Source organism: Solenopsis invicta, chromosome 3 (assembly GCF_016802725.1).
Source record: "Solenopsis invicta isolate M01_SB chromosome 3, UNIL_Sinv_3.0, whole genome shotgun sequence".
Lineage (NCBI taxonomy): Eukaryota > Metazoa > Arthropoda > Insecta > Hymenoptera > Formicidae > Solenopsis > Solenopsis invicta.
In genome coordinates, this window is record NC_052666.1 from 28,456,416 (window position 1) to 28,476,125 (window position 19,710).

A 19,710-nucleotide genomic window follows, 5' to 3' on the forward strand; every position below is an offset into this window, starting at 1 on the left:
ACACTTCTTGTGTTTTTTTGTTTAATTTTGATTTTTGTTTTGCTGTTTCGCAGTATAGAAAAAAAGGAATAGAAAAATTCATTGAAGATACATATTTCTATTTACGGACTTAATATCACTTTCTCAATATCTTACATATAATATAACATATATGTTGCCTCATATTAAGACGCCCATATGTAAATTGACGAATATGTAGTAAAAATCGATAAATCATTGTTCTAAAAATCGCGATATACATTATTAAATGATAAAATCAATCTACTTTTGTAATCTAATTAAAACCTAATACAGTGTGAACTGACTACAAAAAAAAGAAAAATGAAAACATATTCGTCCCACTAATATATATATATATATATATATAAAACTGATCGTCGTGCACTCACACATACACACACATACATACAGAATATATTTTACAGTAAAAATTAAAATATATTATAAAACTAAAAAAAGGAACAATGTAAATGAAATAAATATTTAAATCTCCATGATTTAGTACTAATTTTTGTGCAATATAAACAATTATCTCAAAATATATATCTGAATTCTTATTCTGATATATGAATTGAATTGTTAATTAGAAAATAAGACGTGTATATAAGATATATTATTAATACAATTGACACCTGTGAAATGTAAAAAATATAAACTAAAAATGCTCATTCGATATAAAATAGTCATCCACACTTATACTCTTTACATTGTACGTTACGTGTATAAGTTCAGTGCGTGTATATACATTTGACTTGAGAGGGTCTAATTGTAAGTATTATTTGGTGCACGGACATGCGATCATATGTAAGTACGAAAAACTGTTTAGGTGCGTCAATAATAAAAATAAAACGTGTATTAGCCCATTGAACATCTTCGGAGAAAGGTCTGCTTATTTTTATTATAAAATGTAGAAAACGAATGATGAAGGGAAAAGGAGGGGAGAGAAGGATGGATCGGTATAATATCTTATATTTACATATAATTTGCAAAGCTCTACCCCACTCAGAGACAAAACAGAATTTTTACTGAGGGGGTTCACCGCCGTTCGATAAGGGTGGTGCACCGAATTTCGCAGCGACGCGCGATTTTCTGGGTCTGGATGATTTTCCCGAGTTCTGCTGCAGCTGTTGTTGCGGTTCGCTCGATGCAGTCTTCTCTCTGGGTTTATTTGAGACTTCTGGCTTCTGTTTCTATACGCGAGAAATTGACGATTTAATTATAAACATTAAAGTAACGAAAAGAAACGACTTAATTTTTATTTACGAACCTTGAACGTTTCCTCTTGCTTCTTCTGCTGCTGTTGCAGCTGTTGTTGCTGCGCTTTAGGGCTGGAGCTCTTCTTAGAATTCGGATTCGGATTCTCCTTCGAGGCTTGTTGCACGCTGACATTTCTACTCTTTTTCTGAGCCTGTAACGGAACGAACGCGGTGCTATTCCTAATCTCCATCTTCGGTCCATTTTGAAATCCTTTCTGCGGACCCTGATGTTTCACTTGCTGCTGCCTAGCTTGGCTGTACTGTGCAATTTGTCCAAATGCTGGATTTGGTGGTGGCAATTTTGGATTCCATTTTGGATAAAATAAATTAGGTTGCATAGGCAGAGTCGGCGGAATCGGCGGTATTTTCATAGGGGCCATAGGAGGCACCATAGGAGGTCGAATATTTTGAATCCAATTATTTTGTTGAGCATTGAACCACTGCGGCGCCATCATTACTTTTGTGTCGTGCACCGGCACTTTATTCAAATTTAATGCCTAACAGTAAGAACTACATTAATAAAGGAAAAAAGAAAAAAAAGTGACGAAAAAAAAAAAGAAACTTTTACTTGTCATTATACACATTACCTTATACGCTTTTTTCGCTGCACTTTCCGCGGCTTGCTCGTGAGTGGTGCTAGGATCGCCTTTAAAAACTTTCGCATTATCCAGCATAACGTGGGCGCTAATTAAACCCGTTTTTTCATCGATAGCATAAGTATATTTTGGTACGCCAGCTCCGTTAAACGAGAAATGTCTCAATAATTGAGGGATATACCAGACTGGATTTGCCTTCTCCTTTTTCTGTTCAGTTTGTCGAGCACGCTAAACAATACATCATATAAAATTATTTAAAAATATGTAATAAGTGCACGCGCGATTTTTGGAGAATATAAATATGTACATCGAATAACTGTTGTACCAAAGGTGGAGGATTTTGATCTTTCTGTGGGACTGTCGTTTTCTGAAGCGTTGCCACGGGCATGGGTTGTGGTACAGATTTACTTTCTTGTTTACTCGTTTGCGGATTTAAATCGGGAATCTTTAGCATAGCTTTAAGAAACGCACTGGGATCCTGCGGCTATAACATAACAATCTTTTAGATATATCGACGAAGCAGATATAATTTTAAAAATACATTATTCAACAGTATTTACCGATTGTGTATTGTGGTTGTTAAATGGCTTGACTTTCGTCGCTTGCACTGGATTAGACGCTACTTTCTCCGGTGGTCCGTTCGGCTTCTATCATATAGCAAGGATTAACTATAAGATTCGTAAAAGGAACTTGTGACTTAATATACGTTACACTCACCTGAATCTTGTGCAATTCATTCCATAATGCTTGGAACTCGGACGCTTGATTAGGCGGTACGTTCTGAGGATTGTGAGGCATCGGTATTGTTTTCGGACTCAGTTCAATCATGCCATGTTGCGCCATACCCAAACAAATATCACGATTCAGTTTCTCAAGTTGTTTCTTAGCAAGCTGCATCTGTGGATACGCTTTAGATTGATCGCTCTTCTTACTGGGAGAAGCGGAACTCGCCGTTTGCTTTCGATACTCCGTCGATTCATTCGCCGGATTTCCTTGTTCCGTTCTCTCGCCGAAGCTGATATTTATAAAGTCCATAGCTGTCAAACGATAACCGCGAAACTCAGAGCAACCACTTAACGTAAGTCCACCTGCAATATAAGAATGAACAACGAATATTCTATAAAAATTTACATGCGTTTAATATCTAAAATTTCTCGCAAAATTTCTCACCCATGAAAGGTTTATCGAATAAAACATCATACATGGTATCTAATAGATTATTTCCCTTTCGTATTCCTATGATAGTGCCTTTGCTTCCGAGCGGTACACTAAAATCGCTTCTGACACTGCGAATTCTATCGAACAAACGATTTTGCGAATTCGGATCAGGCGGTACGCTACGCAAATGTAAACTCGGCTTGTAAAGTAACTGCGGTTTCACTTGCAGGAAGACCGTTTTTTCCTCGGTCTTCAAGTACTCCTCCACTTCCTTCTCGATCTCTTTTACCAAATCCGCTTCGACAATATCCATACCACAAGCACGGCTTTCTAAACCTTGTAATTCTGTCTTTAACCATGCAACTGTTGTCTTCAGCTCATCAGATCTATATAACATTTACAACACATTATATTATTACATCATATATTCGTTGATTGTAAAAATTTTGATGAGTTTTTAATAGAAGTAACTAACTTGTCTTGTACAATTGGTAAACATTAATATATTGTGTATGTAATTAAAATGTAACACTGCTGTTTAAAAAAAAATAGCTAAATTCGAATAAATTATAGGATTTTGAAAGTAAAAATAAGTGAAAAAAAGTTTTCACTTACGTGTAATAATGATGTGTGAATTTTGAAGTAAAAAAAATATTCAAAATAACGTAAAAAAATATTTGTGATGTAAAAAGTTCTGTGCCAATTCCAATCTATAAAAGCTGTGCTAAATTTAAACAAGATGATTTCAATCTTAAAAACAAATGTTTTGGATAGTCTTCTGATATTGATAAAACATTCATAATTTAGTGGATACGGACGACTTTTTATGAAGATTGCTGATATTACTAAATTAAACATTAACAGATCGACTCTCCATCGGCATTAAAAAAAAATTACATCTAATAAAAACCCATCAAAACTCACCCAATATATTTTAACTTAAGAAAATAATTCGCAATGTACCCTTTTCCGAATAACTCTTCTTCTTGGAAAATGTCATTTGTTACATTCTGGGCCAAGCGTTCAAACAAATTAGGACATTTCGTCATATAATTTCGAATTAGTTCGATCGCTTTTGTGCTGTATAACCATTGGCTGTTCTCCTTTCTAGTGTAACCAGGAACCTTTGAAAATTTCGACAAATTAAAAACGAGGAAACGTGATTCAAAATATGCGAAAATAATTCTTTTTTTTTACCTCTTCATTCCTTTTATTAAACTTTAAGTTCAATCCAAGGTTATATTTCGAAAGTTCATCTTTCGATGCTTGTATAACATAAATTGTCCCAGTGATTCTACTTAAGAGATGACTACTTATTCCAAGACGTTGCGCGGCAATACTGCCGTGCATATATCGTGTTTTCTGATGACTATAGGCTTGCTTTACAGCCTCGAATGTTGGCTCCTTTACGTTATTTATAGAAATTTTGATTCTGCGCGACTTTGAACTATCCTTATTTTGCATAACCTGTATTTATAAAATTCTCTTAAATCAAACTATATTCACCGTTTTAATAAACTTCAACGTAATTCAATTAAAATAATTAATCCCGATTAATTTGATGTAAAAAATCTAATACGACTGTACCTTTCCCATCGCACCGTAATAGGGATGCCCCAACATGAAACAAAAGGTTCCTGGTATAAAAATATCATGCATAGTTTCAAAGACTGGCAATTTCTTGCTGTAGGTAGAAATATTTCTGACTACAGTCTGATAAGCGTAAACCGTAGGATAATCGTTCCACTGCTTCGTGATAGTAACCTTCCCTTGAGCATCAAAAACGTATTTGTTACCCAGGAATAAACGAGTATAAAGCAATATTTCTGTATCGCCTATATTTATCCCAAGACGTGACATATGTCTAAAAACAAATATTATACAGAATTAAATATAAATTTATAAAATATTATATAATTTAAACATTACATTCTCAATATATTACTGTATTAAGAATGTATTAATTTCGTCTCTTACATTTCTTTGATTTGTTTACAGTGTGCGTGCCATTCTGTAGATAACAGACCCTTTACGTCTTCCTTCTTCAGATTATTGGGATTATAATCGCCTAATTGATTAATTAAACTGAGTTTCACGTTAACGTTAGCCACGCCAATCACAAGGGCTTCCTTCAAATGAGGCCATTCTACATATACACTCTTTCCTAGTATCTCCGAAGCTAAAGTTACCACATTTGGCGTCGGTTTTAATATTAGACTTAGAATCATATTGTCTCCGACTGAAGGTTGTTGAAATACTTTAACCTGCAATGATACGTGTGTAATAATTTGTTAAAATTTAGAACAAATCGAATTCGAATTGATGTATACCTTCGCTTTTTCCAAATGCGCTGAATGATCTAAATGCCGTAGTATGGGAAATCCTGGATAATAAAGGTCGAGATCAAAACCTGGAGACAATCCTCTGATTAATCGTTCTCTCGGAACGAATACCTCATCGCGATTCATTAATTTTACTTGAGCATGGCTAATAAATTCTGGAAAGTATATTGTTGTTTTATGAACACTTCCAGCCTCTTCGCTGTACGAAAACAGACACATCGGTCCTTGTTTGTTTCTTGCTTGTTCTTCCATTGTTAATCTCGATAAGTGCGGTTGCATAGCTATTGCAGATAAGTGAAGAAACAGAAGAGCAATTTAAATAAATTATATCATAATTTCAAACAAAAAAAATTTTTGTTACTTAATCTACATTTTTTTATTTTATAAAAAGATATTTTCGAGCTACAAAAAAATTACCTACCGGACAATAACAGTTTTTCATCAATGAATGGGATAAGTACGACTGCTTCCCATTCCTGTCGTTTTCCATTTAGATCAGTTTTAAAATTGTGTGGATAATAACTGATGATAGGAGAAGATTCCTCTGTCAATAAAGATTGAAATGCATCTGGCAACAGAGCCTTGCTATATGCTGGTAATACAGCCAGCAATTGTTGAAAGGGCAGGAACGGTTCTCCTAACTCAAACTCCAACTTTAAATCCTTAAAGTCTTTTATATCGGAAATATATGGTGCATAGTGATGTGGGTAATACCACGACCAGCTACAACAACCGTGATAGTAATAATGTAAATTCCATTGAATTGCTCTCACATAGCCTTCAGCTTGTGAACGTAAAACCTCCCTGGAAATAAAAATGCATACATGAAAATACTAGAATACCAATCTCAATAGACATTATGCATAAAATCATACGTCTACAAGATACTCACTCGTCGACGTTTTCATATTCTAATTTGTTCATATAGTAATCTTTCTTATGCTGTACAAATTCCATGTTATATATATCACTATCGGATTCATCGTCTATCATTAAATCCATATCTCTATACTCTATAAAGACATCATCATCATCGTCAAAATTACCTAAGGACTGTGTTGCAAAATATTAATTATCATTAATTTATCTGTGTCTATAGTAATCATTAGAAATCTGTGTCTATAGTAATCATTAGAAATATTTTAAATAAGTACCATCTCTGTAGTACTTTTAATAAGAGCATCTAAATCTTTGTTTTGTGTTTTCTTTGGAGACACAGAGTTGCTGTCTTCCAATTTTTTATACACATGACGTTCGGATTCATTGGGCCTTCTACCAGTCTTGGCTTCAAAAAACTTTATATCGGCGTAATGCTCATTGAACTGTTCTACATCTAAACGACTAAGTTTCTCCATAAACTTTTCAAAACGGTCAAGTTGCAATGTTCCCGCCTCATTTATGTAACCTAAAGAAAAACATTTACTTAACTGTACAAACAAAATTTTGTTAAGATAACAATTGATAACGTTACCTTCTAGCGTCGGTAATACCTCCATGTATGCACGGTACAGAATTGGCAGTGCACCGTTGGCAATATGTAAATTTGGCAGATGGGGAATAAAATCATTTCCCACTAAAAAACCCATTAAAACCCAATCGTCGATTATTTTTTCAATATCAAATGGAAAGGACAACTTATCCTTGATCGGCGAGAATTCGTGCTCAATGTACTTTCGCAAGAGCGACAAGTGAAGAAGGCAGAACTTTGTCTCCTCAGGGGTGGTCTTCACTTGCTGTTTACCAAACTTGACCTCCTCTCTCAAAAGAGAGAAATTTGGTTCGTGTGAACAGAGACCTAACATTATTAAATCGGCATCCAAACCATATAAACAGTGTCTGGAATTACTGTCATAATCCTCGCTGGCCTTCATGTACCTTATGTAATCCATAATCTTATGTTCGCCCTCTCCAGGGACCTGGTATAGATTCAATCTATTATAATTTATCAAATAACAAGTATTCTGCTCATATAATTTCTGTAAAGAGCAAATTACAGGGTCATTGCACGAATCGTTTAACATTCACCAGTAGATGATTATTTAAGGAAAATATTAAAATAATTTAAAAAATATTCAAAATAATAAATTGTAAGTTAATTGTGTTGTGTTAATAGTGTTTAAATCTAATTTCCATACAATTTGATAAAAATATAATTTTAAAAATACAAATGTAATTATATTGTCTTTCTCTTCAGCTCATTTAATTTGTTTTCTCACTGGTGCAATGATCCTATATATCTCTTTTAGGTTACATCATTTTAAGAATACCTCAGCACCACTGAACAGTATTTTGCACTTCTTCCATCCTTCATCAACAGAAATCTTATACTCAACAAAACGCTTGAGTAGATCACCTAGTTTGGCCATAAAGAGTGTTCCCGGAGTAATACAATTTGAGTCAAATCTCTTCTCAGTGGGTATCTGGACACCCTTAGCTATAGCTTTCGCCTCCTGTATCTCGGCATCCTTGGCAGACCTGAAACGTCGGCCTCTCTGCTGATTGATTTTGGCTCTAGGCGCAACGCCGTCGATTGCCATGAAAAACAGCTTCTGTGGGCGGATCATGTTGAACAGCACCTCTATGTAGTGAAATATATTCTTAAACATCATCTCCTCGGAAATGCGGAAGCAGATATCGTCGTTTGGATGGGAACATGTGTGTATGATACCGTTCATGTCCAAGTATAAATAATCGAATTCCGGTATCTGAAAAAAAGAAAGAAATCAACGGCGAATGATTAGATTCGCAGTTAGGAAGCTGTAAAAAATCATACTTTTTAATAAAAAAAAAAAAATTGCGCTGTTTATGAAGGAAGACAAATCTGGCTTGCGCGCAATAACAAAAAAAGGAAAAAACGAGGAAAAAAAAGAGGTGAAGGACAACATAAAGAAAAGGACCCAGGCTTTATGTTGCTTTTTTTTCACCTCCTCTCTCCCTTCCTTCGCTCATTCTTTCTCTCACTCTCTCCCTCTGTCAAATACCTGATGTTCCTTCACGACCTCGCTCAGGCAGGGGTACCTCTCGCTTATGTATCTGAAGAATTTCGGGACACCCATCTTGAGGCCTCGGCTTCAACGTCGAAATAATGTTTCGTCCGGCTAGACTCTGTGCCCTCTGAGCGCCTCGCGCGTTCCTCACGTAAGGTCGTTCTATCAAAATTAAAGTTTTCGTTTGCTGTATCTTTGCTTCTTCGACAGTAACGTCCATCCGCAGATCATTCACTTTATCTAGATGGGAAGACGAGTATAGGAATCCCGGACCCGGGATTGCAGTATAATCAGTAGATACACTCCGCGAAAAAAGTTGCCGTAGCTCTCGTAATTGTCTGCAAGGTTCTTTGATACGATTGGTTATTGCCCTTGGTTCCTACCTTGGTTCTAAATGCACAGACAAATCATGTTAAAAAATTAGACAAGGAGAAAATTGACCAATTGCATTTGAACAATTCGGCCAACTAATTAATGTGATTGGTCAATTCTCTATCTGTCCGAGATCTCAGATCGATTTTTAGCGAACGCAGCCAATGAGATATAAGGGTGCAAATCCATGGAGCGGAATAACGTAACGCGGAAAAAGAGTGGAACCAATCACGAGCGTTCTCAGTTTTTTAACCAGTTTCCGAAAACTGTTGAACGATCGTGATTGGTTCCTTTCTCGTTCCGCTCCATGGGTTTGCACCCTATACAACAGGAATGTATGTATGTAGTTATGTACACACATACATACATATATACGTGCACAGGCGACTTATAAGTTTATATTTTTTAACTCATTTACTGGTTATTATTTTCGTATTAATTTTATTTATTATTTTGAAGTTTTTTTTAAATATTTTTAAGAGACAAACGAGCGTTTTAACTTTCGTGTCGATTTGTGTCTTCTAAAAGAAAAGCAGCCATTGTTAAATGGAAAATTACAACTAATATTCAAATAACTGTAATTTTATGTTTTGCTGGATATGTAAAATATAATTTTAAGTAAATAAATAAATTATAATTTGCAGAAAATGGACGAGGAAAAAATAAATTAAAAATTTTAATTGAAAATTAATTGTTTAATTGAAATAATTAAAAAATTAGGTTAGGGATGCATGAACAATTTTAATTTTGAAGTTGACAATTTATGAATTTAATCAGCCACTTAGGTTAATCGGAATTGGTGAGATTGGTCGTAAATCGAAGGCCTGCACACAATGAAAGAGTATTTAGATATTAGGAATACAAATTAAAATTTCAAAATTAGTTTCTTGAACAAATATTAAATGTAACGTTTAATGGATATTAATAAGATATAACACATCAATGTGTTAATTATACAAAACACAACATAGCTTATTATTTACCTATAATGTTTATTGAAGAAATTGACTCTAAAATAATTCTAATTCCTATTCTTTATATTTGAAATTCCTCCATTGTGCGCAGTGGCGGCAATTCGATAATTGCACCCTAATGCCATCTTAGGAAATATCATGGTATTCTCAGGAGCTGTGATCAATGACTTGAAATGAACGCGGATGATAAGAACGGAAAGATACGGCCTACAGTGCGATTGCACTGGATTGCATTTTTCAACGAAGAACATGGGTTGGAGAAGTGGATATTATACTGAACATGTATGGGTGGTACATATATAAAACAATGGAGATATCTGCAAATTGTTCGAATACGCGTATCAACGACGCATTTGCGCCTCATTGTAAATTATGCTTGCCCACGGATATACATACATATATGCATGCACTCATAAAAAATGGCCGACGACGTTCGGCGCTTTTGAAATCTTGGTAATTATGTTCAAAGTTATTCGTAGTTATTTATTAGATAAAAATAGAGACGCGATGTCTAATTATCGCGAATTTGAAGAGATGATTTTTGTCTTTTATCGAATAATGTCTATATGACTATAAGGTTACATTGATTTTTCGAAGCAACATATGACGAGATTTGTTTACTTATTTCATAAATGTAACAATAATTATCGAAGACTGATGGCAGTCGAAAATTAGCAACAATTTTTATAAAATAGCTTGTGGGAGATAGTCGCCAAACTGCTTGAAAAAATTCAAAATAAATTTTTAACCTATAATATTCATAATTTATTAACATTAATTAATTACAACATAGCATTGCAAAAACATTGCAAAATGTTACTGCAACATATAAATATTTTTGAAGCGGACATTTTAACATTACTGCAATATTGCTAAAACATTGCAGCAATATTTTACAATGTTTTTGCAATATGCTGTGCTCTGTATGGGTAATTTTTAATTTACTTATTAAATTAATTTTTTACAATTAAATTTATTGTTTATTACATTGCCAATAATTTATGAGTCAATTACCAATAAGTGGAGTAGAAAGAATTTCTCCTGGCTAAAATATTCCTGATTAGAATTGCTGATGAAATTCTGTACTAAGAATGAAGAAATGATAATTTTAATATGAGCCACTTATGTATAAGTATTAATCTCTTAATGTTTTTCAACAGGTAAGCATTAGAAACAATTGATTTAATAGAGGTGCTTTCCAGTTTTGGTCTCATTGCTCCTGGATCTTATTTTATATGTATAAGTTCTCAAATCACTCCGGCGAGGACGACGCAAATTATTCGCGCGTGAGTGCGTTTGGAGCACCAACTGAAAGCTGAAAGACGATCGCTCCGTGTTCTCCGTCATGAAAAAACGGCGCGGTTAAGCACTTCTGGGCTGACGCATTGTTCAAACATTTTGATTGTTGCCACGCAGTTGGGCACGCGTTAGCTGCGCGTCCCATTCTGCTCGTTGTTTCGGCCGATACGAGTTTTGCGAGCGAGAATAGAAGCGAGCGCAAACGATCTCATTATTGGCGTCTCACCGAATAATATTATATACCGGCGACGGCAAGCGTTAGAATTTCGGAGCTGGCAGCAGGCAGACAGAAAAGAAAAGTGACGAGATAGACGAGAGGGAAGGAGAGAAAAAGAAAAAGAGGGAAGTGAGAGAGAGAGAGAGAGAGAAAGAGAGACGGGTATCTTGATAAATGGGAAAACGCGCCATTACCAGGGCCGCTATCGGCACCACTGATCTCTGCGCAGATCGTTTCGTCGTCTCTCGCTACACGTTTGAATAATTAATTTGTTCTCCGCGTGCATCAGGGATGTCATGCGTTACGCCACTTCGGGTGGCCGCACGATGTGTTTACGCTTACTGAGAATTTTTAAGGTAGTAGACAGTCATGTGGCTCGACACAGATTTTTAAATTACAAAAACGGGGATCTGCGACCCAGAATACATTTTACTCTTGATTCGACAGTACTTGCAGGTCAACCTGTCTAAATCTTTCTTTTCTTCTCCATTTACATTTTTATCTGATACAAAAAAGAATGTATCAGTTTGATGAGAGAGGATAAAACTAATCCATTAAAAAATGGAAAGAGAATTATAGAAAATAATGTAATGAAAGCACTTAATTTTATTTTTAAATAAAAGCATAAAATGCAAGCATTCATAAATGTTTTGTATGGATAATTACATTTTGCTTTACATGTTGATAGTTTTTAAATTCATGATAAGATTTGATTAAAACTCTGGATACATTTTTAGGCACCTCTGGTGCAAGTTAATTTTCATTACTTTTATAGTACAGAAAATTTTTCAGTGACTGTTATATATACTTTAACATCTCTAAAAAGTGTTTTTGTTCTTCAGTAATTTAAAGAAATTGTTTAGAACCAACTAGCTGAAAAAATCAGAAATTTTTGCATATTTTTATATAAAAATTTATAATTTTGAAACAAAAGTGATTAAGGAAAAATATTTTCATATACCTTAACAAATTGACATTTTAATTTCCAAATTAGAAAAGAAAAAAAATTCAACTATTCAAAAAACTGTTTAAAAAATTGATTTATCTGAATCTGAAAATAACATAATTTAATATGCATGAATGAATATAAATTAGAAATATACTGCATTTACATAATATATTTTTTTATTAACATAGCAAAATTTTACAAAAATTTTAAACTGATTACAAGAAATATTTTTGAATATTACCTATAATATTCACAAATATGATGAGCGATGTCCTTTTTATTTCAGTTTTAAATTATTGGCTAAATTAAAATTGTTTTTAATAATTTATAAAATTTCTTTAATATAAACGAGAATTAGTTGGAAATAAAGAAAAAATAATAATTTATAAGAATTAAAATAAATAATCATTCTATACACACAATAAGGTCACTTATGATTCAAGGTATAGTTTTTTAAAATATTTTGGTGAAAGGTCATGTATAAACTTGAGGCTGGCAATGCATCAGACTGGTTCCCTGAATGCCAAACTTTCTTAGAAAAGCATAGAAATAACTATTTGGCTAGGTGTTTGTAGTATTTTAAAGAAAAGGAACGAATTGGACATTTTTGCCGAATCATGTACAGAATGCTATTAACTTTGTTATACATGTATGCTTCTCTTGTTTCAGGTCTTTTATTAAAGCTCTTACTATCATTTATTAAAGCTCTTGTCCTAGTCTTTGGATGCTTTTTTTTTCATTCGATCCGATGTCTCGGCTCATATTTCGCTTCAACGAGCAGTGTAACACCTTCCGTTGCATTTATACGATATCTTTCAAATGTTTGAAAAACGAAACTGAATGTTGCGACGTAAGGATTTTGGAAACCTTAAGGAGAGACTAGAGCAGTTTATATAACGATCACTATCTGATAGCGAACTGGAAAAAAAGGAATACAGTGAACAGAATTTTTCACCAGGGAAAGAAGAAATACACGTTCCCATGTATGAAACCTGGAACGTCAGAATATAAATGTGAATCTTTCTTGCCGATGTTCTCTTCGCTGGACTCGATATGCTAAGCTGATGGACGGACAGACGAACGGATACATCGGTGAGCTGGTGGCATCGCAATCGATATACAGTCTTGATAAAGGGAGGCACATTGGCCGGTCGATCGAGACGAAGAGGATGAAGAAGCAAGGAAAGAGGGGGAGGAAGAGGAGGAGAAGGGAAGAAGAGGAAGAGGAGCCGCGGCGGTTTTAGATCCGGTGATATAGGTGGCACGATATATAAGCAGTTCGTTCGTTCGTCCGTATCTCCATCCTTGGTCGAGCATACATAATCGGTTAACCGTTTACGTGACACGACACCAGTCGACTCGATCGGTGACGAGCGACGCGGCGCCTCGGGGGAAAAAACACGGCATTTCGATAGAAGCCGGTCGGCAGGATACGCCCGGCGTATATAAACCGTAGATGGACCTCCCATGTGTTTCAGTTGTCCGAAAACCCTTATAAGTTTTAGACGGTCTCTCCTTTTCTATGAAAAGCACACCTTTTCCCTTTATCCTCTTGATTTTTCCTTTACCTGCCCTAATTGCTTCGCGCATTCCTCTTCTCATATCTCTTGGGTTTGCCCCGTTCTCCAGTCCTCTACGTCGCTCATCTCCTCCGGCTATAGGTCTCGCATATGCACATCGCTGATGCACACATGCGTTTACATACTAAACTAAATCGCGCGTTCATCATCGCAATCTCCTCCCTATTCCTCTCTCGATCTCGTCCTCTCGTTCGCCATATACTGTCGTCCTTGTCCTTGTCCTGTCCTTTCTCGTCAGGAGTCCTCCTTGCCCTTTTTTTTCCAGCTACCGGCGAACGCGCAAGTCGTCTTCTTCGCCAGTACCTTCCTCCCTCTCTCCTATCCTTCACTCTCTACCAACCCGTCTAACTCTTTTTCTTTTTCTTCCCTTCTTTCTAACTCCCGTCCTTGTCGCCGTTTCTGACCGTTTTGCTTTTACGTTCTTGCTTATCTCTCCTGCAACGAGACCGGGCGATCTCTCCTGTATTCCCGCTGTGTAATTGAACTGAACGAGGATACGCTTCTACTTGCACGTCGGAATAAGGAAGCTGAAAGAGAGAAATTGAAAGAAAACACGGAATTAGAAAAACCGGGATAAGAAACGACAATGTTGCAATGGTGCGTCGCGACTGCGGTTACCCTACTGGTTGTCCTCATCTACTTTGCGTATTTCTTCAAATTCAACTGGGTGAAAGTGAGTGGTGACCAAGCAACTTTATGCGATTTATTTTCTGTGTTTTTCGCTGCAAAGTGTTCTAAGATTATAACTTGGTACTTCTTAAAGGACTTCAGAAGTGAGAGTAGGACCCAGCAGAATGGTGGCGTTTGTTACACTGGTAGAAAAAATCGGAAGGTGGGCAAACTACCACCAGTTTATCCAAACGGATGGTTTGCCTTGCTCGAAAGTTCACAGATAAAGAAGGGCCAGGTGAAACACGTGTCGGCCCTCAGCGAAAATTTTGCGGTGTTCAGGTACGTCAAGATGTAGAATTTTCTTTGATTAGTTTCCCTTAACTTATTCCATATATTTTTAAGATATACCTGGAACTTGGAATAAAATATCCTGTACATTCATCATATGACGTTTTACCAATTTCTTAAAGAACCGAAAGAGGCGTCGTCAACATTTTAGACGCTTACTGCCCGCATTTAGGGGCAAATATGGCCGAGGGTGGCCGTGTCAAGGGAGATTGTCTGGAGTGCCCCTTCCATAGCTGGACCTTCCGCGGAGAGGACGGCTACTGTGAGAACATACCTTACTCTGAAAAGGGTATTAATCAGGTTCTACATTACTTTAGTCGCATATATCTCAGACGATAGCTATTTAGCCTTTTCCTACCGGGATATACGGTTGAGATATTCCTATCTGATGTATATTTTTTTTTTACATCCCAGATCCACATTCCTGCCTGTTTGTATATTTTAACATACAACGCAAATATTTGATCGCCCGTGGCGGATTGCGGCAACATATGTATATCGCGTGCTGATCTAATTATTCACATGTCTTAGTTTTATTTATTTGGTAGGAACCATTCTAGCTATATTTAATCATTTGTTTTTATTTGCCACAGTGCCACACATCGCCCGAGCGAAAGTCTGGAAGTGCTGCGAAGTGAATTGCCTTATCTTTGTCTGGTACCACTCCGAATCAGTTGAGCCGGACTATCAACCCCAATCGCACACATGCATCTCCAACGGGACGTGGCGTTACCAAGGTCGTAATGAGTTTCTCATTAACTGCCACATACAGGTTCGTTGCGCATTCGATTCTCTAAAATGCGAAATATACGTTCCATAATACAAAAACCGCTCGGGGAAGACTAGAAATCGAAGAAAAGAGTTATAGTTTGCAAGATATAATAAAACAAATAAATGACGCTATTTGTTAGTGTTTGCTTGAGTGTCGAGAGTCATTCTTCAAAGTTACAGACTAGAGAAAAAAAATTAGTCTTTTTCTACTTTATCTCTTTATTCTGAAGAGATTTTATTTTTAAGGGTCTCTCCAACAGTAAACTTAATAGATTGCCGTGTATTAGGAAATAGCCGAGAACGGAGCTGATCCTGCTCATCTCGACGCGGTGCATGGTCCGGCTATGTTCCTCCCCGGTAACTTTTCTTGGTTGGCTCATCACTTGTGGATAACCAACAGTGGATGGCGGCCACACTGCTCGTACGAGAACAAGACGGACGATGCAAACGCCGATACGGAAGTTACAAAGATGCGTGCTAAATTGAACGACGTGTTGATCCATCCGATTGAGAATAGCAACGAGGATCGTCACCTCGCGGTCACGGAAAACGGCTTCGGCAAAAGAGAGAAGCATAGAGCTGGCTTGTATATGTGTCACAAATTGGTTCTGCTGAATCGCTTCAGCGTGATGGAAATTGACGTGCACGCCGAGCAGATCGGACCTAGCTACGTCGAGCTGATGATCGACACATCGTTCGGGCCTATGTGCATCCTGCAGACAGTTACACCGATAGAGCCGCTGCTGCAACGGGTGACCCATCAAATTTTCTCGCCGCCTCTGCTTGCGCCATACGCTAATCTGATTTTCCTGGGCGAGTGCGTGATGTTCGAGCGCGACATCATGGTCTGGAACTACAAGAAATACGAACGACAACCGATCCTGGTGCGCGAAGACCGTGCCATTCTCGCGTATCGCCGTTGGTACTCGCAGTTCTACTCCGACAACAGTCCCACTTATCAAACAGCCGTAAAGGATCTGCAATGGTAATTTCTTTTCGAAATGTATGCTTTCTGTTATATTTATAAGTGTTAAAGTAGATATGTAACGATGTAAGATATATAACGTTTATTTTTAAGAAAACGCGCTTGATATATATTGATTATAGTATAAGTAGTTAAATTTTAATTAGGATGTCAATGCATTTTTTTTTACTGTTGCTTTATATGTTAGACTTACATATATTTGCGATGTATATACTAAGTTTTATGACAATGATAAATAAGTTGCAAAAAAACGACCTTTTCTTTGCCTAAATCACATATTTTCTCACTTTTAAAATATAATGTTTGATAGTTTAGTTCTTAAGACATATTTAAAATTTAGGAAAGATAAATTATGAAAATTATAAATGTAATTAAAAGCAAATCTATGAAAAACTTGTACACACAGTATAAAAATTTCGATTATTCAATATTTATCTTTTGTGCGCTTTTATCAACTTGATTAGTGAACTATTTTACGAATGAGTCTTAAAGTTCATGCGATAAGTGAATTGCATGTCATTGCATAAAACGCGATTTTGTTATCGTGTTATTGTTGAAACGTTAGATATCATTTAAAGTTACAAATAAGATTACGTATAGTTGTTCGATGCGTGTATTCGACGTAAATTTATTTTGAGTTAAATATTATTTAGTGATAATGTGCAAAAAAAACGAGATGCGTTACGTGTTGCAATTTTCCGATTGCCAATTCCATTATTGATTGCGATCAATTATTAATTATTTTCCACTATTCGTAAACGTTATCGAGGCGAATGCAAGCAATTTATGTATTTAAAATCGAAAGGATAAAGGATGAAAATTTAATGCTTGTTATGTCAAATATCTCACGTTTTCAATTTTTCGCCAATTTAAATATAACTTGCTTGCCACTTCCGGAAATTGTAAATAATTCAAAACTGGAAAGTCATAACATATACTTATTCACACATAGCGATACGCGGTTTATTGATAATTCGTTCACAAAATTTATGTGAATTATTCGAAACATAACGCGTCAAAACACATAAACGATATTAAATCGCAATTTATATTTTTATCGTAATTAACTATTACATCAACTCACGTAGTCTCTCACGCGAGACTAATGTCACTAATGTGAAGTTGGCCGCGCGATCTTAATGGTTATTGTTTTAACTCGCGAAACGTTGATTTGTCAAGCGAATTGTTATTTTATGTGATCGCATTTCTCTCTGTCTCTCTCAATAAGCCTTTCAGCCACAATAAAACATGCGTCGCATTCGTGGCGTGTGTAAAGTATTACACGATCGTCATATTTTCACGATCGATACGCACGAGATCGCACCTAACCCTTTCGCAAATGCAAGTGCCGAAAGAGGAAGAAACAGCCAGGATTGGGAACACGAGAGGAAAAGGCGGAGAATGAGAACGAGATCTGGGAGGCTTGTCCGGAGACAGCAGAGTAGCGAAAGAGTAATTTATTTATTTACTATTTACTTCTGCTTTTACCTACGACACCGACGAGAGACTATTAAAGACCGCTAACCTTACGGGAGTTTGTGTGACTGTTAAATTTTTAATGATAAACTGACGTTACAGTACTAATTTTATAATTTATTGTTATCTTGAAGTTTCATAGACATGCTTATGTATTTGTAACCCAAAAATTCTCGATTTTTATTAAAAATTGCAGTTTTGATGTTAACATCCAAGTTTGATTATCGACAGAGATAATAACTGATCAAAAAGAATTATAATTTTAAAGCAATATACAATGATATTATTAAATATAAGTATGTATATTTGCTTATGAAGTATTTGTATAATAAAAAAATCAAGATTTTAATAACGTATTACTCAAATATTTGTATTAACAATCATATAGTCGATAACGTCATCGCTCTTCAATTACCGCCGGGCCCCTGGGGCCCCAGTGACGGCCTCGAAAATTTATCCAGGGTTGACGGTCTTTAATAGCCTCTCGTCGGTGCCTACGAGATTGTGTGAGATCATTGCCGGATCTAGAACGCAAATGGCACCCGGAACATCGTTTGTAGCACTCTGTGCAAAAGTTGCGTTAGGTCCTATCCAGAGAAACTCGCATAGCTGTACAACGATATGCACAAGGAAACTGGTTGACCCATTAGCACATGCATAAGGAAATAGATCAATTAATTAACTTTATGCATATGGTTATGCAGCTATGCAAGTTTAATTGTCTAGAGAGGCATTTAGATGCGATTTCACTTCACATTGCTGTTAATACAAGCAATTGGAGAAAGATTTTCAGTGCTGAGTAAAAATTATTTGAAATACAAAATATAAATACAATTGCTTGTAATTTATATATTAATTGCCAATATAATATTTTGTATTTCAAATACTTTTTGTTTAACTCTGCAGATGTCACTTTCATTCCAGTGGCTGAAATTTTGTAGTTTGAACAGTTGCTTACTGCTTCTTGCTATATTTTACATACAACAGTTGTCGGAATGATTCTGCGACAAAAATCATGGTATAATCCTTTTTGTCACTCAAATGGCTAGGTCATTTGAAATTATATCTTAATATGCGTTATATTAATATACAATATTAATTCCAACTAAATAATTTTGATTAAGATTTTTCTGAAAACTAAAGAATTAATTTGTATAAATTGTTCTACAACAATAATGATTTTTTGTGAATTATGTGGAAGTAAAAATAAACAAAAAGAAGTTATAAGGTCACTACACTAGTCAATGAACAAATAAGAAATTGGATTAGTTAATGAACAAATATAAAATAACTTAATACAATTACATTTTCAAATAAAAAATTACATTTTAATAAAATCTCCATGAAAATTAGATTTTAACAATATCAATTAATTTTGCAGTTTATTATTTTAAAGTCTTATTATTTTAATAATTTTTTGAAACAGTCATTTATTGGCAACTGTTCAGCGATTGGTACAACGACCCTATTCACACATTAGTTTAGAAAAAAAAGTTACTTCAAATTACAGATGCATAATTTAAATTAGTTTTTAATAGGAAGTTACAATATTGTTTTAGTAAAAAAATTGCTGTAATATGCATTAAACGTAACTTCATTTAAATATGATGTATTAATATACTTATGTATTTCATTCCACACAGTTCATTCAACTATATTTATTATTGTTTTTACTTTTAATTTTTTGTTTCATTAATACTATTATTGAATTAATAAGATATTTTAAATTAGATGCTGTTGATTCAACAATATTTTTTTCTCTATGATTAAATTGCAAAGCGATAAAAT

The 19,710-nt window shown here is 35.3% G+C and overlaps 2 protein-coding genes across 6 annotated transcripts; one reads left to right on the plus strand and one right to left on the minus strand.

Moving 5' to 3' along the window:
• Positions 1 to 77: 77 nt before the first annotated feature.
• Positions 78 to 8,586, minus strand: LOC105204713 (5'-3' exoribonuclease 1). 4 transcript variants are annotated; one of them, XM_026133879.2, is made up of 18 exons: positions 8,334 to 8,586; positions 7,620 to 8,057; positions 6,824 to 7,268; positions 6,507 to 6,757; positions 6,245 to 6,405; positions 5,774 to 6,156; positions 5,341 to 5,633; positions 4,988 to 5,274; positions 4,598 to 4,874; positions 4,208 to 4,477; positions 3,974 to 4,134; positions 3,023 to 3,396; positions 2,570 to 2,940; positions 2,413 to 2,499; positions 2,160 to 2,336; positions 1,844 to 2,080; positions 1,268 to 1,753; positions 78 to 1,190 (listed from the first exon to the last, which is right to left on the minus strand). In XM_026133879.2, the coding sequence occupies exons 1-18, from the start codon at positions 8,406 to 8,408 to the stop codon at positions 1,023 to 1,025; spliced, it is 4,941 nt and encodes a 1,646-aa protein (XP_025989664.1). In that variant the 5' UTR covers positions 8,409 to 8,586; the 3' UTR covers positions 78 to 1,022. The 4 variants fall into 4 exon arrangements, with proteins under 4 accessions (XP_025989664.1, XP_039303024.1, XP_039303025.1 ...); XM_039447090.1 differs by having other exon boundaries at positions 2,413 to 2,496; positions 3,935 to 4,134; XM_039447091.1 differs by having other exon boundaries at positions 2,178 to 2,336; positions 3,935 to 4,134.
• A 1,260-nt stretch (positions 8,587 to 9,846) lies between these two features.
• LOC105204704 (cholesterol 7-desaturase nvd) lies at positions 9,847 to 16,757 on the plus strand. Of its 2 annotated transcripts, XM_026133959.2 has the most exons (7): positions 9,847 to 10,138; positions 10,846 to 11,557; positions 12,820 to 14,403; positions 14,494 to 14,681; positions 14,813 to 14,979; positions 15,284 to 15,462; positions 15,749 to 16,757. In XM_026133959.2, the coding sequence occupies exons 3-7, from the start codon at positions 14,317 to 14,319 to the stop codon at positions 16,448 to 16,450; spliced, it is 1,323 nt and encodes a 440-aa protein (XP_025989744.1). In that variant the 5' UTR covers positions 9,847 to 10,138; positions 10,846 to 11,557; positions 12,820 to 14,316; the 3' UTR covers positions 16,451 to 16,757. The 2 variants fall into 2 exon arrangements, with proteins under 2 accessions (XP_025989744.1, XP_025989745.1); XM_026133960.2 differs by lacking the exon at positions 10,846 to 11,557.
• Positions 16,758 to 19,710: the final 2,953 nt, after the last annotated feature.

Coding starts and splice junctions, on each gene's coding strand:
- LOC105204713 (XM_039447089.1), bottom strand. CDS start 8,408: ATGGGTGTCCCGAAATTCTTCAGATACATAAGCGAGAGGTACCCCTGC. Junction 7,269..7,619: donor TACTGTTCAGTGGTGCTGAG/GTATTCTTAAAA, acceptor AATCTATACCAG/GTCCCTGGAGAGGGCGAACA. Junction 4,135..4,207: donor TTAATAAAAGGAATGAAGAG/GTAAAAAAAAAG, acceptor AAATTTTCAAAG/GTTCCTGGTTACACTAGAAA.
- LOC105204704 (XM_026133959.2), top strand. CDS start 14,317: ATGTTGCAATGGTGCGTCGCGACTGCGGTTACCCTACTGGTTGTCCTC. Junction 14,682..14,812: donor GAAAATTTTGCGGTGTTCAG/GTACGTCAAGAT, acceptor AATTTCTTAAAG/AACCGAAAGAGGCGTCGTCA. Junction 15,463..15,748: donor TCATTAACTGCCACATACAG/GTTCGTTGCGCA, acceptor GCCGTGTATTAG/GAAATAGCCGAGAACGGAGC.